The 20,277-nt window shown below is 36.5% G+C and overlaps 2 protein-coding genes across 11 annotated transcripts; both read right to left on the bottom strand.

Moving 5' to 3' along the window:
- Positions 1-1,951: 1,951 nt before the first annotated feature.
- LOC148783529 (pentatricopeptide repeat-containing protein At5g65560-like) lies at positions 1,952-2,606 on the bottom strand. Its single transcript, XM_088871574.1, has 3 exons — positions 2,514-2,606; positions 2,267-2,410; positions 1,952-2,155 (listed from the first exon to the last, which is right to left on the bottom strand). Exons 1-3 carry the CDS (start codon positions 2,604-2,606, stop codon positions 1,952-1,954), a joined length of 441 nt encoding a protein of 146 aa, XP_088727700.1.
- Positions 2,607-4,110: 1,504 nt separating this feature from the next.
- LOC18426240 (GCN5-related N-acetyltransferase 6, chloroplastic) lies at positions 4,111-20,223 on the bottom strand. 10 transcript variants are annotated; one of them, XM_088852226.1, is made up of 10 exons: positions 20,053-20,223; positions 18,362-18,567; positions 10,768-11,051; positions 10,161-10,242; positions 9,977-10,013; positions 8,321-8,392; positions 6,344-6,460; positions 5,893-6,049; positions 5,681-5,757; positions 4,111-4,521 (listed from the first exon to the last, which is right to left on the bottom strand). In XM_088852226.1, exons 4-10 carry the CDS (start codon positions 10,163-10,165, stop codon positions 4,459-4,461), a joined length of 528 nt encoding a protein of 175 aa, XP_088708352.1. In that variant the 5' UTR covers positions 10,166-10,242; positions 10,768-11,051; positions 18,362-18,567; positions 20,053-20,223; the 3' UTR covers positions 4,111-4,458. The 10 variants fall into 10 exon arrangements, 9 of the variants coding, with proteins under 9 accessions (XP_088708352.1, XP_088708343.1, XP_088708362.1 ...); XM_088852217.1 differs by having other exon boundaries at positions 10,161-10,213; XM_088852236.1 differs by having other exon boundaries at positions 5,994-6,049; positions 10,161-10,213.
- Positions 20,224-20,277: the final 54 nt, after the last annotated feature.

Below are 20,277 nucleotides of genomic sequence, written 5' to 3'. Positions count from 1 at the left end.
ATGTAACATCTTCAATCCATATAGGACGACTACAACAACACAATATCATCATCTTAAGATTAAATAAGGACTATCCAAGTTTTAGAAAATCATATCCAAATGTCTGAAAAATCAAAATTAATTTTCCTTATATTAAACGGTAGGAGTTTTTGTTCGTACGCCCTGTTTTTTACACCCATTTCATAGGAGACCCAAGGATCCAAATGACATGTTGTCCCAATCTTTTTTATCCTCCAACCCTTGAACCCCTTTCACTATATACTACTAACCCACACAAATGATAAATGACACCCTTTTCTTTTTATCTAAACATTTCACTAATGTCTCTCTTTCTCAAAACTCCATCTCTCTCTCTCTCCTCTCTCTCTATAGCTCAACACGGCCAATGCCTTCAAAGAGAAAGTCGTTGGGTTTATGTGGCCTTTAAAGATCTTATGAGAGCTTGTATAAGCATTGTATATAGTGAAATAGAAATTCAATGGAAGTGTGGTTCTTGTATGGACAACACAAGACAAATAATATTTGCCGATACTCGGACTAGGCTCGACGTACTAAGCCAGCCGAGTTTGAAAAAACTCAAGGTAACTGGGCATAGAGTTAAAATCGAGAAAGGTTTATTGGGTTAGCCCTTGACAAAGTCGGAATATGCTCGGATGAGAGCCAAGGAACTATGTGACCCTTGTGTATGATGAATGACCTATAAAGACAAAGTTAAAACTTCATCATTGTATTATCACACGGCATATACATAGATAGTAGTATTGAGATAAAGGTCTACTACTGAGGCGGAGTGTGTACATGTGCGACAGATTATCCATATGCATCATTAAGTCGTGGTTGTATCATGGTCTGGGGACCATGATTTTTATCTCCAAGGGAGAATCTGGAATCTACATATTGGGATTGCATTCCCTAGCTGATTGACTGACTTTTGTAGTCCAATCATGAGCCCTTGCAATGGACTATGAGTCATGAGAACTGTTGGGTCAGTTTAAAAAAGCTAAGTGGATCGTGGTCCACAGTTAATGGTGGAGTGCTCCTGTGCGTTGATAAAATCCTGGACCTATTCAAATTCGATTCCCATCAAAATTAATTTGTTTTAATTAATATTATGTTATTTGTTTTTAGAATGTTTATTTGTATTTTTGTAAATATTTTGATATATTAATTTTGTCATTTAGATTTTTAAATCTAAAGAAATTCAATTTTTAATGTTTTAAATAAATTAAAAGATTTAAAATCCTAAAAATAAAAATTAATATTTTCTAAAAATATGTGGGTCTATAATATTTAGAGGCTCAATTTTCACATGTCGACTATTGGGTGGGGCTCATGAGAGGCCACCAAAGGGTGGTGCACCCCACCCATAGGGATTGCTCTCTCTCCTTCTAAATATGACGAGGGATCCCATATCAGTTAAAGGTTTTGATTTAAAGAACTGTATTCACTTGTGATAACAAGTGAGAACTATGTTTTTTTTTTTTTATTTATTTGTTTCAAAAATTATTTTTTATAATGAGACATTGTGAGTAGTCATTCCGGTGTAAGAATAAAAAATTAATAATTATAATTTATATACACCATCACATAGTCAAACTTTCAAAAAGTCTTTGTGTCCTTTCACTTAATCAAATGCCTCCAAAGAGAATTTATTGGACAGAGAGAAATTCTCTCTATTTCATCGTCTGATTATGTTCCAGGCAAAAAATTCTCTAAATCACCGTTACCTCTTCGAGAGCGAGAGTCTTCTGTTTCAGACAAGGATTGTCTCGAAGCGTCCATCCGTATGACTTTAACTCAAACTGCAATTCTAGTCTCAACAAGAGAGCCTCTCCTGTTTCTGAACAGGAGAAGTTCTCTCTATAGCTTAGGCCCATGATGCCTTATTTACAATCAGAGTCTCTCTGTTTTGGACAAAAGAAATTCTTTCTCTAGCATACCCTGTAATTCCTCAGCTGCTTCTCTCACATTCCTCCTCCCAAAACCCATTCACAATTGTCTTCCAAACAGATTCAACTGGAACAAAACCTTCATCCACCATCTTTCCTACCAATCCTGCTGCCTTACAAACATCTCCCTTCTTGCAAAATCCATCAACCATCACCCAGAAACCCTCTGAAACTACCTGAATTCCTCTTCTCGTACCTATATAGACCTGAAAAGCTCGGTTTGTATCCGTTGAAGAACAAAGGCCTCGGATCACCAAATTGTGCATGTTTTCATGGAGTTTTTTAGTCATTTAATTCGGAAAAACTTTACTTAGTACCATCTCATCAAGAATATTTGCAGCCTCTTCAAACCTCTGAAAGTCACAACGCCCTGCAACAATCTTACCATAGAGAGGTGCATCAGGTTCCCATCCATGAAGCTTCATCCGATCAAAGACCACCAATGCTTCATGGATCCTTTTCTAGTTGAAGATGCCAGTGCGGAACGTACTGTAAGTTTTCATGTTGGGTCTCTCTCTTCCCTCCCTTTGCTTTGTCTGTCTTCCCATCCAATGTTTTGAGAACTTCCATGGCCTCTAGTGACCTTACAGCTGTGCAGAGGCAATTCATCGGAAAGGTGTAAGTTATGACATTGGGCCCGATTCCATTGACAACCATTTCTTCGAGCAATTCCTCCAAATCTCCAACTTTGAGAGAGAGAAAGACACATCTTTAGAGAGAGAACAACCGAGTTTTGAGAAAAAGAGGGTTTTGAGAGAGAGAAAGAGACGGAGAGATGTTCACAAGTCTTTTTAGGTAGGAAGAAAAAGGTTGATATGTCATCATTTGTTTAGGTCACGTGATCGAATGGTCTAGAGGTTGGAAGATAGAAAAAAAGAGAATTTTTTTAAAACCCTTTTTACATTTTACCCACTTTACATCCCACCCAACCTCTTCATAGCAATGTTTTTTTTTTAGCTAATACCGCCTACCCAAAAAGTTTACTTATTTTGAACGAAAATATTTTTTTTTACATAATAAATTATTTTCATTAGAAAAGACACGGTTCGGCGTTTGAAAAGACACGGTTCGGCGTTTGAAAAGATGCGGTCCGGCGTTTTATGGTGGTGACGGTCTGACGATTATTTTTTTTTACTGGAAGGAGTGTTTCGGCATTTTGAAGTTGCAATCCGACGTTTTGAAATATTTACGGTCCAACATTTTGCGGGACAGTTCGGCGTTTTGAAATGCGCCAAAATGAACAGTCCTGTGTTGTCGGCATTTTGAAGTATTTGCGGTCCGACATTTTGAAAGGCAGTCCAACATTTTGAATTTCGCCAAAATGAACAATCCGATGTTGTGCAAATACGGTCCAACATTTCCTTTTATTGGGATCTGAAAATAATTTGTCGTGTAAAGTGAAGGTATTTTTGTCAAAAACAACGTAACTTTTTGAGTCCGGAGTATTAGTTATAAAAGATGTTTTTGAAAAAAATAAGTGAAGAAAGTTTAAGATGGGGGTATAGTGTCTAAAAAATATATTTTTAAGGCTTTTTAACCATTTTCCCTAAAAAAAATGAGAACTTTATACGGCCAAAAATATTTTTAACCATTGGGTCTCCCAAGAAATGAGTACAAAAAAAAGGTAGGGAGAAATTTTTCGTAAACGATACTTTTTTGAAATGAACTCCAAAAATTCACCGAGAAAATCATCTGTGAGGACATATTTTGCCCGATTGAGTAGTGACATTTTGCAGGTTTTAAATAAAGAGTAATGATCCTATGAGACCCTCTCATACTCATGTATGTAAAACACTAAAAGATCATTAAATTTGACACAAATCTGTAAAAAAAGTGATTTTTCTAAAGATCTATGTCAAATTTAATGATGATCTTTTAAGATCCTACACACATTGACATGAGAGGGTCTTGTAAGATCATTACTCTTAAATAAATTGTTAAAATCTATTATGTCGTAACCTCGGCCCTCTCTCTCTTCTCGCTCCCGCACACATTAATACTCTCTCTCTCTATGGAGTCTTAGCTTTTGTACCCTCTTATATCTCTCTCAATAATTTCCAGATACCATTCCACCCATTCCGTAAGATTATCTGGTACCTTGATGTTATAGTAACACCTAATACAGGATGATTAGAAACAATTGATCAACAACAACCATATCTGTACCGAAAATGGCAAGTCAAACACTTACGATTACATCATTCATAATTTGTTCAAAAAAATCACATCATTCATAGTACCACATGGCTCGAGCAAAAGGTTACAGAATAAAAGATAACCCTTTGCCGGCAAACTTCATGAGGTCGTGACTCTTCAAGAGCACACAACTCCCAAAATCAAATATTGAATATTATCTAATCTGTTCCTCAGAGAAAAACAGACTGCAGTGCCCCAGTGCTAACCAAAAACATTGCATATGGGGTTTCAATGACAAACTATACCAATAAACCAGAAAATTTTCTTGGTTATTTTATACCTATACATGATTTTTATACTCGATTAACATAGGCTACAGCTTCAAACACATAAGGTCTGGTTCTTTCGATGAATTGTCAACTGCTTCCTCAACCATCTACAGGCATCATGATAAGAGAAACTCCATAAGAGAGCGATAGAATCATCACAGAAAGCACAGTAAAAGAAACAGAATATGAAGAGAAACATTGGATATTTTTTATATCTCAAACCACAGATGAGAACAAGTTGCAACAGGTTGATTGGTATAAATCCAGAAAGATAAGCTACTTTGGTTTGACAAAAGAAATTCCAAGGAGAATAACTTACACATCCAGTGCGTGGTATACAGTACACAGGCAGGGCATCCATCATCTATTAACTATGATGAACAGCAGAGATCAAACATGGTTTCCAATCAAGGAGACTCACAAAGGTTGGTTAATCTACACGGTTCGCATCAACAATGGATGGCACATGCCTCAGACATGTACCATATACCATATAGAGCCTCACAGTCCCTTTAAAAAAATAACCATGATCCTAAGAATGGCAGCTAAAATACCAGAAAAGCAAGCCAAGACTTCTTGACATATCTATCCATTGCATCACCTACTTATAAAGAGAAGATTGCTTGCCGAGATGTCTATCTAAAAGATAATAAGTTAAATTAGCAGCTAGGTTCACATTCCAGTTCTAGACAAAAAATAAATATATAGATGCTAACAGGCGATTGTTGGGACATCATGCAAAAGGGTTCATCTCCTCTCATAAAGGCACGGATGCAACTGCCGGGTAGGCCCTAAAATGTCATGTCTAAAATAATTGTAGGAAAGCCAGAAGACCTCGTAGAGAGAATTTTTGGCTAGAGGACAATGCATGGTTGATATTTCCAAAAGAAATGGGGGGCATTTGAATGATGTATCAAATGAGCAGCAAACAGGGAAGACTTTGAATGAGTAGATTGGAAAAATAGTGAATGTGGGGGTGCTTCATGGGTTTGTCTGGGTTGGTATGAGAGAGATGGAGAGATACCATATCAATACGGTCCATCTTGCTTGAACATGACCCAGCTATCAATGCAGGACATTAATGAGTAACAGTTCTCTGAGTGAAAATAAGAGCTGTGACAAAGTTTCATGGTTTTTGAGTTTACCAAAATCTCAAATCAAGAGGAAAGAATGGCAATATCAGGAAGAGGAATTTTCCTTGGAGAACTTATTGGTTAAGTAGCTCAAAGATGATTCTCATAAAATTAACACTTTTGTGCTCCTAACCTCAAAGCCCACTTTTTCGTACAAATATTTCGCTGGTGTGTTATCTGCATTCACGTGAACAAAGATCTGCGTCATGCCTGTAAGGCCAATATCCAAATAAAATTAGATCAAAGAATGTAGAGTATGTCAATAAGCTGTCACATATGGCAACCATCCGCTAATTTAATCAACTCAGAAAAACAATCAGATTATCTAGACACCACTTAGACTACCTGCAGAGAGAGCAACATCCATAGCCAAATACAGCATATTGGTCGCAATACCTTGGCGGCGTGCATACTTTGCCACACAAACATTTGAAACATAAGCATACCTATGTGGATGGTCAGAACCATTACTGGCCATTAATGCTGAGGATTTCCCATATCCCTGAAGACAAACTGGAAACTTCAGAGAAAAAAGAAAAGAAAACCCTTGTATTGTATCAAAGACATCTAAAGTGAAAAAGAGAAGGAATATAGGACATGTCCTAGGACTATTTTCATTTCAAACTTTTGGATTGTGGTTAATATCACAACTACAACACATGGATTTCTGCCCAAATATTACCCACTAATCATAGATGGCCAATTAATCCCAGTAACTTACTTGTCACTTGCTAATTCTGTATAGAAGAGAGACATTAAAACATGGGATTCAAGGTTCCGAAGTACGAAAATTGACCTTTTCCCTGATCCCTGGAAAGGCCTCGCCTTGCAAGAACTGCCTAATGCTTACGTCAAGCGTTCCAACAATGCTATTCAAGACAGTACGCCTCACATTCTCTTCTTCTTTTTTAACCTGAAAATGACAAAAACCATCACAATTTCTTTGGCCTTGGGTCCTCACATAAAGCAACAGCTGTATCATGTAGAACTCTGCATCAACTATCTTATACCAATCTACAGCATGTAACCACAAAAGTCCTCTTTGAGTTGGTTGTCCCAGTAGGCAGTTATCGCTGGCTAGCATTTAATTTGAAAGATTGGAGGGCGAAATTTTAAGATGCGTATAAGGATCAGGGCCGCATATCTAACACAGTTGCACACACAAGCCTCAATGTCTAGTATAATGTCCTCCACTTTTTAAAAAAATAATAATAATTAAACTTAACTTTATTTTGACGTCAGAAATAGACAAATATGGTTCAAAGATACAATGACATGTAAAACTGAATTCGCTTTTGGACAATAAGTATGAACTACTAAGTGATGAGATTACATTGTTTTTTTCTTTTATTTTTGTTGTAATTGACTATTTCATTGATTTTGTGAAATTTGTACAACTGTGACTCGAACCCAAGGAGGGATGCTATAAAAAATCCTCATCATCATATCATCAAAGCCTTTTCCCAACTATTTGGGGTTGGCTATATAAATCCTAGTCCGCCATTCTGCCATATCAAGGATCATACCCTCACATCTTTTCTCACTACTTCCAACAATATCCTTTTGGGCCTACGTTGCCCTTTTTTAGCCTTCCACTTAAACTACTTCGCACCTCCTAACAGGTGTTGCACTGACTCTGCGCTGCACATGGCCAGCCCACCTAAGTCTAATTTCTCTCATCTTGTTGCCTATTTGAGTCAAACCTAAGTTCTCCCAAAAGGATTTATTTCAAATTCTATTTTTTATTGTAAATCGTCCATTCAACATCCTCATCTGAACTACACTCATCCTATGGGCATGTTATTTCTTGACTGCCCAACATTCCGCCCCATAAAGCAAAGCTAGTCTATGAAGGGTGGGGACCTTAAACTTTCCTTTAACCCTTCCCAAGCGCGGGTAACGGAGGGGGTTGTGTTAGGTAGGTAACCAACTTAAAACTTGACCAAAACTTTCCATGTTATAATAAATCTTAATCAATCAAAACTCCTCAATTGAGGAAATGTTCTGAAAAAAAAAAAAAAATTGTACATTGGACTATCAAGGGAAGTACTTTGGGACTTTCTTTTTTTCTTTTTCTTTTTTTAGGGTGGTGGTTGCGGGGAGGTGGGGGGGGGTTTGGCAGTTTAGTGGTAGGATTTGAACTTGAGATATAGTACTACTAAATGTCAGCTGCTAACCACTCAAGTGTTGTTGGTTAACAAAGAGTTAGGGTCGAACAATGCTCACCAACAAGATGATATGTTTGGGATTTTGTTTTTAATTTGCATTTCCAATTTTCTTTGTCATTTTTTTTATCTTCACTCAAATTAGCAGAAGTGCCAAAATCTTTCAGTCTCCCAACCACTCCACTCTTCACATGATAGCAGGAACACATGAGGCTAACTTGCATTGTTTCTTTCCATTTCTTCATTGGGTTTCAAAGCATGAAGACAGTAACCTTGCTCCTCCACCAAACCAATTCGGTGAAGTACATGAATACTCTAACTGTGGTCCCATTCAACTTGGAAGCCTTGAAAACTATGGTTCCATTGGACCATCCAGTAAAGTTAACCAGGACAGTAACAACTACTGGACCACATAGACAATATAGAAATAGAGAAATAGAGAAACAAGAAACCAGAAAACACAGAAGACATACACATCATTATCCTCCCAAAAAATATTCCAAGAAACATTGAAAACCTAACGCATTATCTGACAATTGAGATTATCACAACAACAAATTTGCAGGTCAGGATATAAAAATAAAAAGCCTTTGATATATTGGACCTACAGCAACAATGCAGAAACACTTCAAAGAGTTTTTGAATTGCCCAGCACACCGCTGCTTCAAAGCATTGAATTCCTGCAAGAATAAGCATCAGAAATGTATTATTCAAATGAAATCAGTTTCTTCATAAGCATTCGATGTCTAAATAAAATACTTGAGCACTAGATCTGAAAATGAATGAAGCCACTACCCATTTATGAGAAAATGGTTAATGCTTACGTGTATCTATCAACACAAATCAGAGGTTACTCATGCTTGAGCTAATCACTTAGTAGAAAAACTGCAAACATATACATGGGTCCTATTCTTTACAGATTTTGCTCACCACCCCAAAAGCGAATCAAAAAACCAAGAATCAACAGTTATCACATATGCTTAGTATGAAGAATGTTCAAAATGTTAAATTGGATATGCAGGTGAACATATGTGTACAATAAGACAGAAGCCACCGAGTGTGGCTTTCTATTTGGAGACTCTAGAAGGCAACAAAGTAATGGAAAATGTCTACACCATATATGGTGGGAATAAGCTTCAAACTAGTAATTATCTTCTTTTCTGTTGATATGGCTTATTATTAAAAATAAAGATAAAAAAATTGATATATATTATACAAGCGCCCATTTTCTAAAATTAAACAAGAATGGCTTATTAGTTAGCAGTGGCACCTATGGTATGCTCTTCAGCCATGAGATCTCCATTTCGATCCTCGAGGATGCCATTTTGGGCTTCCTTTTCTTTTAAAACTTTAAAAGGTTAAGTTAAAAAAAAAAAAAAAATATATATATATATATATATAGGTGTAAGTAAGGGGGTTAGAACCCTCAACATAATGCAGGATAACCATATGTAGTACCCAACAAGCTGTTTGAAAGCTTTTTGAGACAAGATAGGCATATTATAATATAGCTTCTATATACATGGTACACAGAAAAATAGGCATATTATAATCTATATCTTTTGAAAGCTATATAATATAATGCATGATAAGCATACATAGTAGCCAACAAGATGTTTCAAAGCTTTTGAGTCAAAAAAGGCATATTATAATAATATATAACTTATATATACATGGAGTACAGCAAAACTGGCCTCGCCCTATGGGCGAGGCCGAGTAACTCAGACTCAGCCGAGTCCCGAAACACTATATATAACTTCAAAATACTAATGCAAGCATAGATACATACATAAACACATGAATCAAATGGACGCACACATGTCCAAACACAAGCATTCATGTATAAACATGGATACAGTCACAGGTAAGCTGATGCATATTCCTACACATTCACATTTAGAGTAATGTCTAAATATGAATTACGCGACTAGATGGCCCTATCGATTCAAGACAAACAAGAAGGGTGTCCGTCAGGAACATACAATAAACTTGGCAAAACCATGGTAAGAAAGGAGGATAATCGCTTCATATATGACATTCAGGACACATGCATCATCGGGCATATTATTTGCAGCAAAGTTCAGACCAGATAGAATGTCAATGAAAACCAAGTCATAAAAAAATGTGTACTCTAGTAGAGTAGAATTAATCCTTTTGAGATGCCAACAATTTAGGAGCAACAGAAAATACTTAAAGCTTGAATCCTTTTAATGGAAAATAACAGATAGTGGGAATTGTGAATCAGGTTCTGAATAAAGTCTCACCTGCTCAGCAAATTTCCTCTTGTAACTCTCAACATGTCTGCAAGAAGAATCATTTTGGGTTTCAAATAGACAACTTGGACCAATCATTGATAATCAACTAGAAAGGAAAACTAAAGATAAGGCTTTTCACTCTAAAATAAAACAAACATGAACTGTCCAAGTGTCAAAATAGGAGAGAACTGACCGCATGTATGAGTGGTTCTCCCAACAGCTCTCTGCCCGAAGCCATGCTGCTGTCTGATGTGCAAGATTGAACACGTGAAACACTAAAAATCATTATAGCAAAAGCCTAAACATATGGAGCCCTTTTTTTTTTTTTTAATCAGTGATAGTTCAATGAAAGGGTTTGAAACTTGAAATGTAAATAGGTCATCTTGTTTGGGTTTTTTAGGGTTGAACCTCCATGGTTTGAACCCTTGACCTTCCTCACTCAAAGTGGGATGTCTACCACAAAGCCAAAGTCTAAGGGACAAAGAAAAAGGGTAGGTCAGCATAATTTGTTGCTAGGGACAAACTTCAAGGTTCAAGCACACGACTTCCTGCTTACATAATTACCAGGAGTTTCTACCCATAGACCAACCTAAGGATAACAAAAAAGGGTAGGAACTTTGTGTGGTTATTGAGATACTTGAGACCTTGACCTCCTGCACACCAACCGGGTGTCCTACCGTCAGGAAAGAAGCCCAATTGACAACAGGTACATGAGTAGTACATTTAAGAATAAAATATAAAATGCAACTGTCTAAAATATTATGCAAGTAGCATGAACCTGGATCCAAATGAAATCTCACCCAATATTCTTCATCCAAGACAGCTTCTCGAACAACAAACCTGCCAAAGCCCCTCTTTTGCTCACTTGTAAAATCCTCTTCCCTGGGCTGTAGCCTGTCAAAAGAGAGCTGAGACGACCCCACATCATCTCTCTGAGGAATCAATGACTGTTGAACACTTTGAGAACTATCCTGGCACTGAACTTCTACCTTTCTCCATCTATGGTGGGAAGAGGTTGAAAGAGTATCCCTGTGCAAGCCCAAAAAGAAGGGAACTCAGCAAATAACTGGAATGGGGAGAATAACTGGACAAGATCACAGCATCAATTAGAAATGAGTTAGTAATATTGCATTTATCTCCGAATCCTAGTTCAGAAAAATGAATTGACAGATACAATGCAACAAAACAACGCACTAAACCCAAACAACAAAATATCAATTTGAGTACTCAAATATTCAACTAAAGTAGTATATTAAGATATGATAAAATTCAATAGGCAATATAATGTATCATGTATTATTCAAAAATTACTTCTACTATCAAAATTTGGAAATGACTTTAATTTCATGAGAAGGACTGTAACCTGGATCCCAATTCATTTTGGTTATAAGTTCCTAAGAACAGTTACATCATCCATGTTAATTTATTCTATAGTTTTTTATTTGTATTTTTTCTACAGGACCGGTAGGATCTTTCTAGTCCTCATGGACCACTTAAACCCTTTTTCACTTAAATAGCATGACGTGTTGTCCAAGCTATTTGTCTTTGTCTACCATCAAAACTTTCTTCTTGTGCCTCCAGATCCTGAAATTTTGGTTTCCTTATACTTATGTATTGAATTTAATTGAGGTCCATTGGCCTCTTTATCTAACTTAAGAGTGTAATCTAAGTGTAATCAAGATTGCAATAAACCTTTTCATTGCAGAAAGAATTTTGAACAAAGTGGAGCAGTTCTGACTGCACTTCTTATTTGCACCAGGGTTCCTGTTTTGACAGCAGTACCCAATATTCCACCGTGGTGCCCAATTTTGACCACAGTCGCTAGTTTTGACCGCGGTAGTCCATTTTCACGGCAGTGAATCAGTTCACCACGAACTTTAAGCGTGTCTTGAAAACAAAAAAAGGGAAACTTAACAATTTGAAGTGATAAATTGGCTTACTATCACGAATAGCTATGGGAAACTCGTTGAAACCAATGACCCACAACTTTGTGACATTGGACCGTTTTGATGGTATGAATTTTAGAAAATGATAGTCTAAGGTTTAATTCCTATGAAGGACTTTAAAAGGGATTATGTATTAAAGAAACCATGTTCTTCTACAAGAATGAATATTGCCACTTCAATGTTGGAATCAATCGGTAATTAGACTATTGCTCGACAGACCACCGATGATCATATTGCAGAAATATAGCAATGGGACGAAGATGATTATATATGCAAAGGGCATACCCTAAATGCTTTGAGTGATCCTTTGTTTGATCTCTACTTAGGAATGCCAATTGCAAAGGACATGTGGGAAGCTCTGGAAACAAAATATAAGGTGAAGAATGTTCGAAGCAAGAAGTATCTCATTAATAAATGCTTGAATTTTAAGATTACATAGGAGAGATTGGTATTGGCTCAACTCGATGATTTCTAGATTATAGCGAATGAACGTGCATCAAATAGAATTAAATTTGACAAGTCCTTCAAGATAAACTACCACCTTCTTGGAAAGGCTATAGCTATACTTTGAGCTTGGATCAATTGATCACTCATTTGAGAATCAAAGAGGACAAAAATCCTAGATATAAAAGAATACAAGTCTTAGATGGTTGCTAGAACCCACATAGTTGAAGGTCCAAAAACGAAAATGCCGAGGACAGAAAAGGAAATTAAAATTGAAGAAAAGAAAGACACCAAAGCTCCAAAAGCAAAGACAACTCAGGACAGCATGTAAGAAACCCATGCTATTTTTGTGGCAAAGCTAGCCATGTGAGAAATTCTGCAGAATTCATTCGAAAGTAGCAACTGGCTCAAGCCCATGTAGCTGAGGAAAGATTTGTAGCCATGATCTCAGAAGTTAATGATAGAGGGGCCCCCAAACATGTCTTTAATGATAGAAACATGTTTAGGACCTACAAAATGGTGGTGGAAGACATTGTCCTTTATATGGCAACTCTTTGTCCTCCAAAGTAGTTGGTAAAGGGACAATTGAATTGAAATTCACATTTGTTGAAGTCCTCACCCTTCTGCTTCTGGATGTGTATCATGCCCCTAAAATTAAGATAAATTTGGTGTCTTCATACCTTTTGAACAAGAGGGGTTTCAAACTTTCCTTCGAGTGTTAGAGAAATGGTGTCTTTTTAGGAATGGGAGACGCCAGTTAAGGCATGTTCAAACTTAGCATAGAATGAACAAGGTACCTCTTCTTCTGTTTGTATGACTAATTCATTTGTTTATGGCATGTAGATTTGGTCATGTTATGGCCTCATAGAAGGTATGGTCCTTGGTAGAGCTGAATGGAAGACCATGATTCGTGTAGCCGACCCCAAATAGTTTTTTTTTTATGAAGTTAATTGTTAGCCAACCCCAAATAATTGGGAAAAAGCGCTAATAATGATGACATTAGGTTACGTTAATTATCATGCTCTGAGAAAAATGAGTACCTTAGACCTTATTTCCTAGGTGAGAATTTAGAAAATACTATGTGCAATGTATGTATACAATCAAATATCACAAAGAAACCCTTTCCTAAAGAGGAAAGAGGCGCCAGGTTATTGGAATTGACTCACAGAATCAGTGATGCTTGTGGTCTAAGAGATGTACAAACCCATGGTGGGAAGAAATATTGTTTCACTTTTATTGATGATTTCTCAAGACCTACGTTAACTTAATTACAAACAAAGATGAAGTATTTGAGAAATTCAAGACTTACAAAACTGAAGTTGAAAATCAAATGAATTTAAAATTCAAGGTTTCAGAAGTGATAGACGTAGTGAATATCGCTCCATTGACCTCACTAAATATTGTGAAGAAAATGGAATTATTCGCTAAGTTACTACCCCATACACAACACAACACAAAAGTTTAGCTAAAAGGAAAAATCACATGCTTGTGGATATGATGAATGTGATGCTCATCAGTTTAAACCTCCCTGCTAATTTATGGACAGAGGCTTTTATGTCAGCTAGTTATATTTTGAACAGAATAACATTTTGAAAATCTAATGCTACAGCATATGAACTTTGGAAAGGAAGGGAATCTTCTTTAGGATTTCTCAAGGTCTGAGGTTGTGCAACCTTAGTAAGGCCTCCTAATCATAAGGTGCCCGAACTTGGAACTATATCTATCATGGTTGTTTGTGGGCTATGTTGAATACAGCAAAGCATACAGATTTCTGGACTTTGACTCATAGAATCCAGGGATGCAGAATTTTTGGAACACAAATTCATTGGTAAGCAGTATATTGAGTATGAAGAATGTCATGGTAGCTGTAAAATTCATAAGCATGACAACCTTGAGGACTTGGAACCTAAGAGAAGTAAGAGAATCAGCAATCCAATTGATTTTGGTCCTGATTCTCAAATGTCCCTTTTGGAGAAAGATCCTATGAGTTTCTAAGATGCCATGTCCTCAAGTGAGACTCCATTCTACGATGATATGAAATCTATTTTGGAGAATGACACTTGGATGGTGCTAAGCCATTAGGATGTAAGTAGATTTTCAATAAGAAAATTAGGGCAGATGGTACTATTGAGAAATGTAACGCAAGACTGGTTGTAACTGGTCTTAAACAAGAGGACACCTATGCACCAGTCCCTCGAATAGCTCTCATTCAAGTACGCATTGCCTTGACTTGCATACACCATCCAGAGATTTACCAGATAGATGTCAAAACAGCTTCTCTCCATGTGAACTAGAGGAAGAAATTTATATTGAGCAACCTGAGGGATATTCTTAAGGGATGGGAACACAAGGTTTGTAAACTTATGAATCCCTATTTGGATTGAAGTAAGCACCTAAACAATTGCATAAAAAATTCAATAGAGTACCGTATTCACACGGAGTTCATATGTGATACATGTGTTTACGCCAGAGTTTGTGAGGGTGAATTTATAATTATTCGCTTATCTGCAGATGACATGCTCATACATGCAGCAATATTGCATGCATTTAGGACATTGAGAAATTATTGTTTCCCAAATTTACACGAGGCAAGCTAATGCAATATTTGGATTCTCGTAATTAAAATAGTGAGAAAATTGACTGTGTATGTTTTACCACAAAGCCACCATATTCAGAAAATGCTCAAACGTTTTGATCACTTTGAAGTTTGAATGCAACCAGTTTCAACCCTTTATTTGCCCATATTAAACTCAGAAAGAATCGTGAAGATCTTATTTCCCAATTGGACTATGCAATAATTATTGGATGTACAATGCATAAAATGTCAAGTTCGAAACGGGATATAGCTTTTGATGTGCGTAAACTGAGTAAATATACAATATACCAATAACCTAGGTCAAGAGCATTGGAACCCGTTCTATAGAGTTCTGAAATATCTCAAAGGAAGCATAGATTGAAGCCTGCACTATGCGGGTGAGCTTGCTATATTAAAAGGATACAGCGATACAAATTGGACTACAGATTCTAATGAATCTATGTCTACTAACAGATGGATCCTCAGATACAGTGGGGGTTGCTTGGGGTTCCAAGAAGCAACCCTATATCTCCAAATTCATGATGGAATTGGAGTTAATAGCCTAAAGCCCTAGTAAAGAGGCTAAATGGCTAAGGAACTTGTTGTAGACATAGCACTTATTCCAGGGCCCATGCCTGCAGTCTCAATCTGGTGTGACAATGAAGCTGCAAAATACCAAGCGAAAAGTAAGATTTATTCTGGAAAATCTAGATATATTCACTTAAGGTATAGTCAGTTGAGACTTTTGCTTGACGACGGGATGGAACTTAAGCCCATTTCTAATATGCTGCACACTGATGGGAACCCTACCTAAAGACAAGAAGATCCCACGTCCAAGGTCCAAAGGGAAAAAGCCACTTGTGTGATGTTTAAAGCAGTGTTGGAAAAATTGAACTGGAACAGTTAACCACACATGGGCCTAGAAGCGGTTCAACCGGCCTAACCCATAAACCGGCCGGCTCAACCATTCTAACCGGACAAGTCCCAAGAGGTCAAAAAAGTGTTAAAAAATACAAAAACAAATCTACTAAAATATGAAAGGTATATTTAAAGAGTGATTAAACAACGCACATCCAAATGAAGTTGAAAATTAATGGGAAAAAAATGAATTTTAAAGAATTGATTTGTGCTTAGGGGTATTTTTGAAATTTTCTAAAAAAGATGGGAAAATGTAAAAATAAATATTAATGGCCAAAACAATTTCCAATTTTTGCTATAATGATGAAAAACATTAAAAATACAATCCCTTATTTTTTGGAGATGTTATAAAAAAAAATACCTTTTTAAAAAAAAATACCCAACCGGTCACCAAAACCGGCTGAGCGGTTACCTGTTAGAATGGACGATGTTTCTGCAGGTACCAATATATTATTTAATAAAAATCTACAAAATCTTTCTTTATATGGTACAATTACTGCAAATGAATGGTAAGGTTGAATTTTACTCTTAATGATCCTATTTGTCTAAATGATGTAAAGCCTAGATTGGGCCATTGCACTACAAGGCATCCTCTATGGAATCATCTACATGCATATAGAAGTGGTGGCTGCTTCCTACTAAAATTGGGCATTTTCTAGCGAGCTTATGAAAACCCCAAAGAGCGCAGAGCCTCTATATGGGCAAACCTTTTAGAAAGCCACTGCCATTGAAAGCAAATGTGTGGTATGTGGAAGGTTTATCAATAATGGATAAAGTTCAAGATTTGTCCACTCACAGTCCTGTTAGGCATTCTGCATAACACTATGTAAAGGTTCAAGTTTGTAGGAAACCTTTGCTTATGCAATGTCCTTGTGGTCTTAGTGGGTCATGTTGTTTAGAAATAGGTGGGGGATTGTTAATTTATTTTATAGTTTGTTTCGCAACAATTTTTTTAGTTGTATGTTTTCCGACATAACCACTAGGATCTTTGTAGTTCTCATGGACCACTTAAAACTTTCCACTTGAATAGCATGACGTGTTGGTCCTAGCTATCTCTTTATTTGCCTCCCCTTTAATGTAGCATCATGGTGCACACTATTTAATGACATTATGACACTTATGATGAAGTATCATCTTCATTCCTCAAACTATTTAAAGCCCAATATTTTATTGATGCTCTCTCAATTTTTAACTTTTTCCTTGAACCAAAACTCTTTCCTCTTCTCTTCCAAAAAAATCACCAAGAGCAACCATTTGATTTTTTAAATAGAGTCATCATGGCCTCACACATCTTCTCAGGGACTCACGCATTTTTTCAGCCATATTACCAATTGGACGACAACAATTTCTTTGGCTGTGGTTTTGTATGAGTTTCCTAAGCATGCAACTTAGAAGCTTAGGATTTGTTAATCTGATTTGGCTGCATCCTGGAAGTTAGCTTGCAAATAGAATTATGTCTTGAAATTTTTCCGAGTCTGGAGCGCTTAGCATTTTGAAGAAACCGAGTTTCTCTCGTGCCTCTAAATACCGAAAGTTGGGTTCCCTTATACTTAAGTACAGAATTTAATTGAGGTCCATTGACCACTTTATCTAAGTTAAGAATGTTATCTTAGTGTAATCGAGATAGCAGTAAACGTTTTCACCACAGAAAGCATTTTGGATGCAGTGGACCAGTTTTGATCTAGGTTACTGTTTTGATTGCAATTCCTGTTTGAATGCGGTTATACTTTCAGCTGCAGCTCCTATTTTGACTGCCGTACCCAGCTTTTTACCATGGTTGCCAGTTTTGACTATGGAAGTCCGTTTTCACTGCAGTGAATTAGTTCACCACAAACTTTACATTTGTCTTGAAAACAAAAAAGGGAAAATTAACAATCCATGCCAACATGGGTTAAGAGACCCAATCAATGGAAGTCCCACCTAAATACAGGGATCAAACACATAATTTTAATCATCTATCACAGACCTAAAATACAAGTCCTAATCACTAAAACTCCAATACAAATTTCAAAATCCTTGTGTAAGCATCAACAATACCACATTCATGCCCAGTTCAAGGAAAATGCAAATATTCTGAGTAGGCACAAAGCAATCTGGGTTGTAAAACCCATGTACTCAAAACAAAAACAAAGTTTAAAATAGAATAAACACAAAAAACAATAGTTGTCTCATGCATTGTGTGTGCCCCTACACTCAAAGGCATAATTTAACGAGGAACACATTCAAAAAAATGCTCAATCTCAAGTTCCATAGTTTAGCATCAAATTTATACATTATAATCAGTTGACTATATTCCCCAATACTTTCCCAAGATGATCTACTGAAGAGACTGAAAATATCAACTAAATCACTGTACTATCATATCGTAAAAGCCCCTTTTTTTGTCAATGAATAGCAGAAAGAGTAACAAATACAATGAAACTTTCAAAATGGGAACAATTTCCCCTGTAATCAGTCCTATAAAGGCAGAATAAAAGTAGAAATAAAACAATTGAATAACAAAAGACATACCCAACTGGCAGAACACGCAACACACAGAAGCAGAAGCACCGTTCCCTTTTCACAGAGACTTGGTGACCCAATCGAGAAGGAAAAACACTAGGGCGAGGGACCAAGGTCCCATTAACTTCCATATCTTTGAAAAATATATCTCATGCCTACATTTCTCAAAACTTTTCCAGCTCCCCAAACCTTAATCCCCACCTAAGATTGAAATCCTATAAAAAAAACAAATGTGCATGAGAGAGAGAGAGAGAAATCATTCAAAGACGCAGAGAATCTCACAAAACGTGAATTATACCAATTTCTACAAAAAAAAGGTTGAATCAAGAAATGCAGAAATTTAAAGAGCAAATGGGGAATCGGCAAATCCATGATTGGTGTGGAAAAAAAGGTTAAAAGGAAGCAAAAATCGTTCAAAGTCACAGAGAACCTCACAAAACGTTACTTTTACCAATTTCTACAAAAAAAAAAAGAAGAGTCGAATCAAGACATGGAGAAATTAAAAGAGAAAATGGAGAATTGGCAAATCCATGATTGGAGTGGGAAAGAAACGTGAGAGAGCAAAAATCGTTCAAAGACACAGAGAACCTCACAAAATGTCACTTCTACCAATTTCTACAAAAAAAAAAGGTTGAATCAAGAAATGGAGAAATTAAATGAGAAAATGGGGAATTGGCAAAACCTTGAATGGAGTGTAAAAAAGTGAAAGAGAGCAAAAATCGATCAAAGGCACAGAGAACCTCACAAAACATTACTTCTACCAATTTCTACAAAAACAAAGGTCGAATCCAGAAATGGAGAAATTAAAAGAGAAAACAGGGAACTGGCGAATCCATGATTGGAGTGGAAAAAAACGTAAAAGAGAGCAAAAATCGTTCAAAGACACACAGAACCTCAAAAAGCCGTTATTTCTACCAATTTCTACAAAGAAAAGGTCAGAACCAAGAAATGGAGAAATTAAAAGAGAAAATGGGGAATCAGAGAATCCATGATTGGAGTGGAAAAGAAAACATAAAAGAGAGCAAACATCGTTCAAAGACACAGAGAACCTCACAAAACGTTACTTCTACCAATTTCTACCAAAAAAAAAAAACGGTCAAATCAAGATATGGAGAACTTAAAAGAGAAAATGGGGAATTGGCGAATCCATGATTGGAGTGGAAAAAAACGTAAAAGAGGGTAACATTCCTTCAAAGACACAGAGAACCTCACAAAACGTTAATTCTACCAATTTCTACAAAGGATACAAAAAAAAAAAGTCCAATCAAGAAATGGAGAATTTAAAAGAGAAAACGGGGAATTGGAGAATCCATGATTGAAGTGGAAAAAATAAAAAACGTAAAAGACAGCAAAAATCGTTCAAAGACCCAGAGAACCTCACAAAACGTTACTTCTACCAATTCCTACAAAAGAAAAGGTCGAATCAAGAAATGGAAAACTTAAAAGAGAAAATGGGGAATTGAATTGGAGTGGAAAAAAAAAGTAAAAGAGAGCAAAAATCGTTCAAAGACACAGAGAACCTCACAAAACGTTACTTCTACCAATTTCTACAAAAAAAAGGGTTGAATCATGAAATGGAGAAATTAAAAGAGAAGATGGGGAATCGGCGAATCCATGATTGGAGTAGGAAAAAATAAACGTAAAGCAAAGCCAAAGAAAACGATGAGAGATCAAACATGCTTGAAATTAGGAAAATTTACCTGATTAATGGCGGAAATGGAGGCAAATTCTCTGTGAATTTTGCCCTAGAAAAATGAAACCCTAGAGAGAAAGAAATTTTGAGGAAGCTTGAAAAAAGAGCAGAGAGCGTTTGTTATAGGTTTGGTTGTCAGAAAGTGGATAAAGCGGCCTGTTCGATTTTGATGTCAAAAGCTGCAGAGATACGCAAACGAAACTAATATTTTACCAGTTTGGCCGACAAAACT

Source organism: Amborella trichopoda, chromosome 1 (genome assembly GCF_054954075.1).
Source record: "Amborella trichopoda isolate Santa Cruz 75 chromosome 1, AtrichopodaSantaCruz75HAP2 v2.0, whole genome shotgun sequence".
NCBI lineage: Eukaryota > Viridiplantae > Streptophyta > Magnoliopsida > Amborellales > Amborellaceae > Amborella > Amborella trichopoda.
The sequence above is the reverse complement of the archived record's forward strand: the minus strand, read 5'-3'. Positions and strand labels throughout refer to the sequence as shown.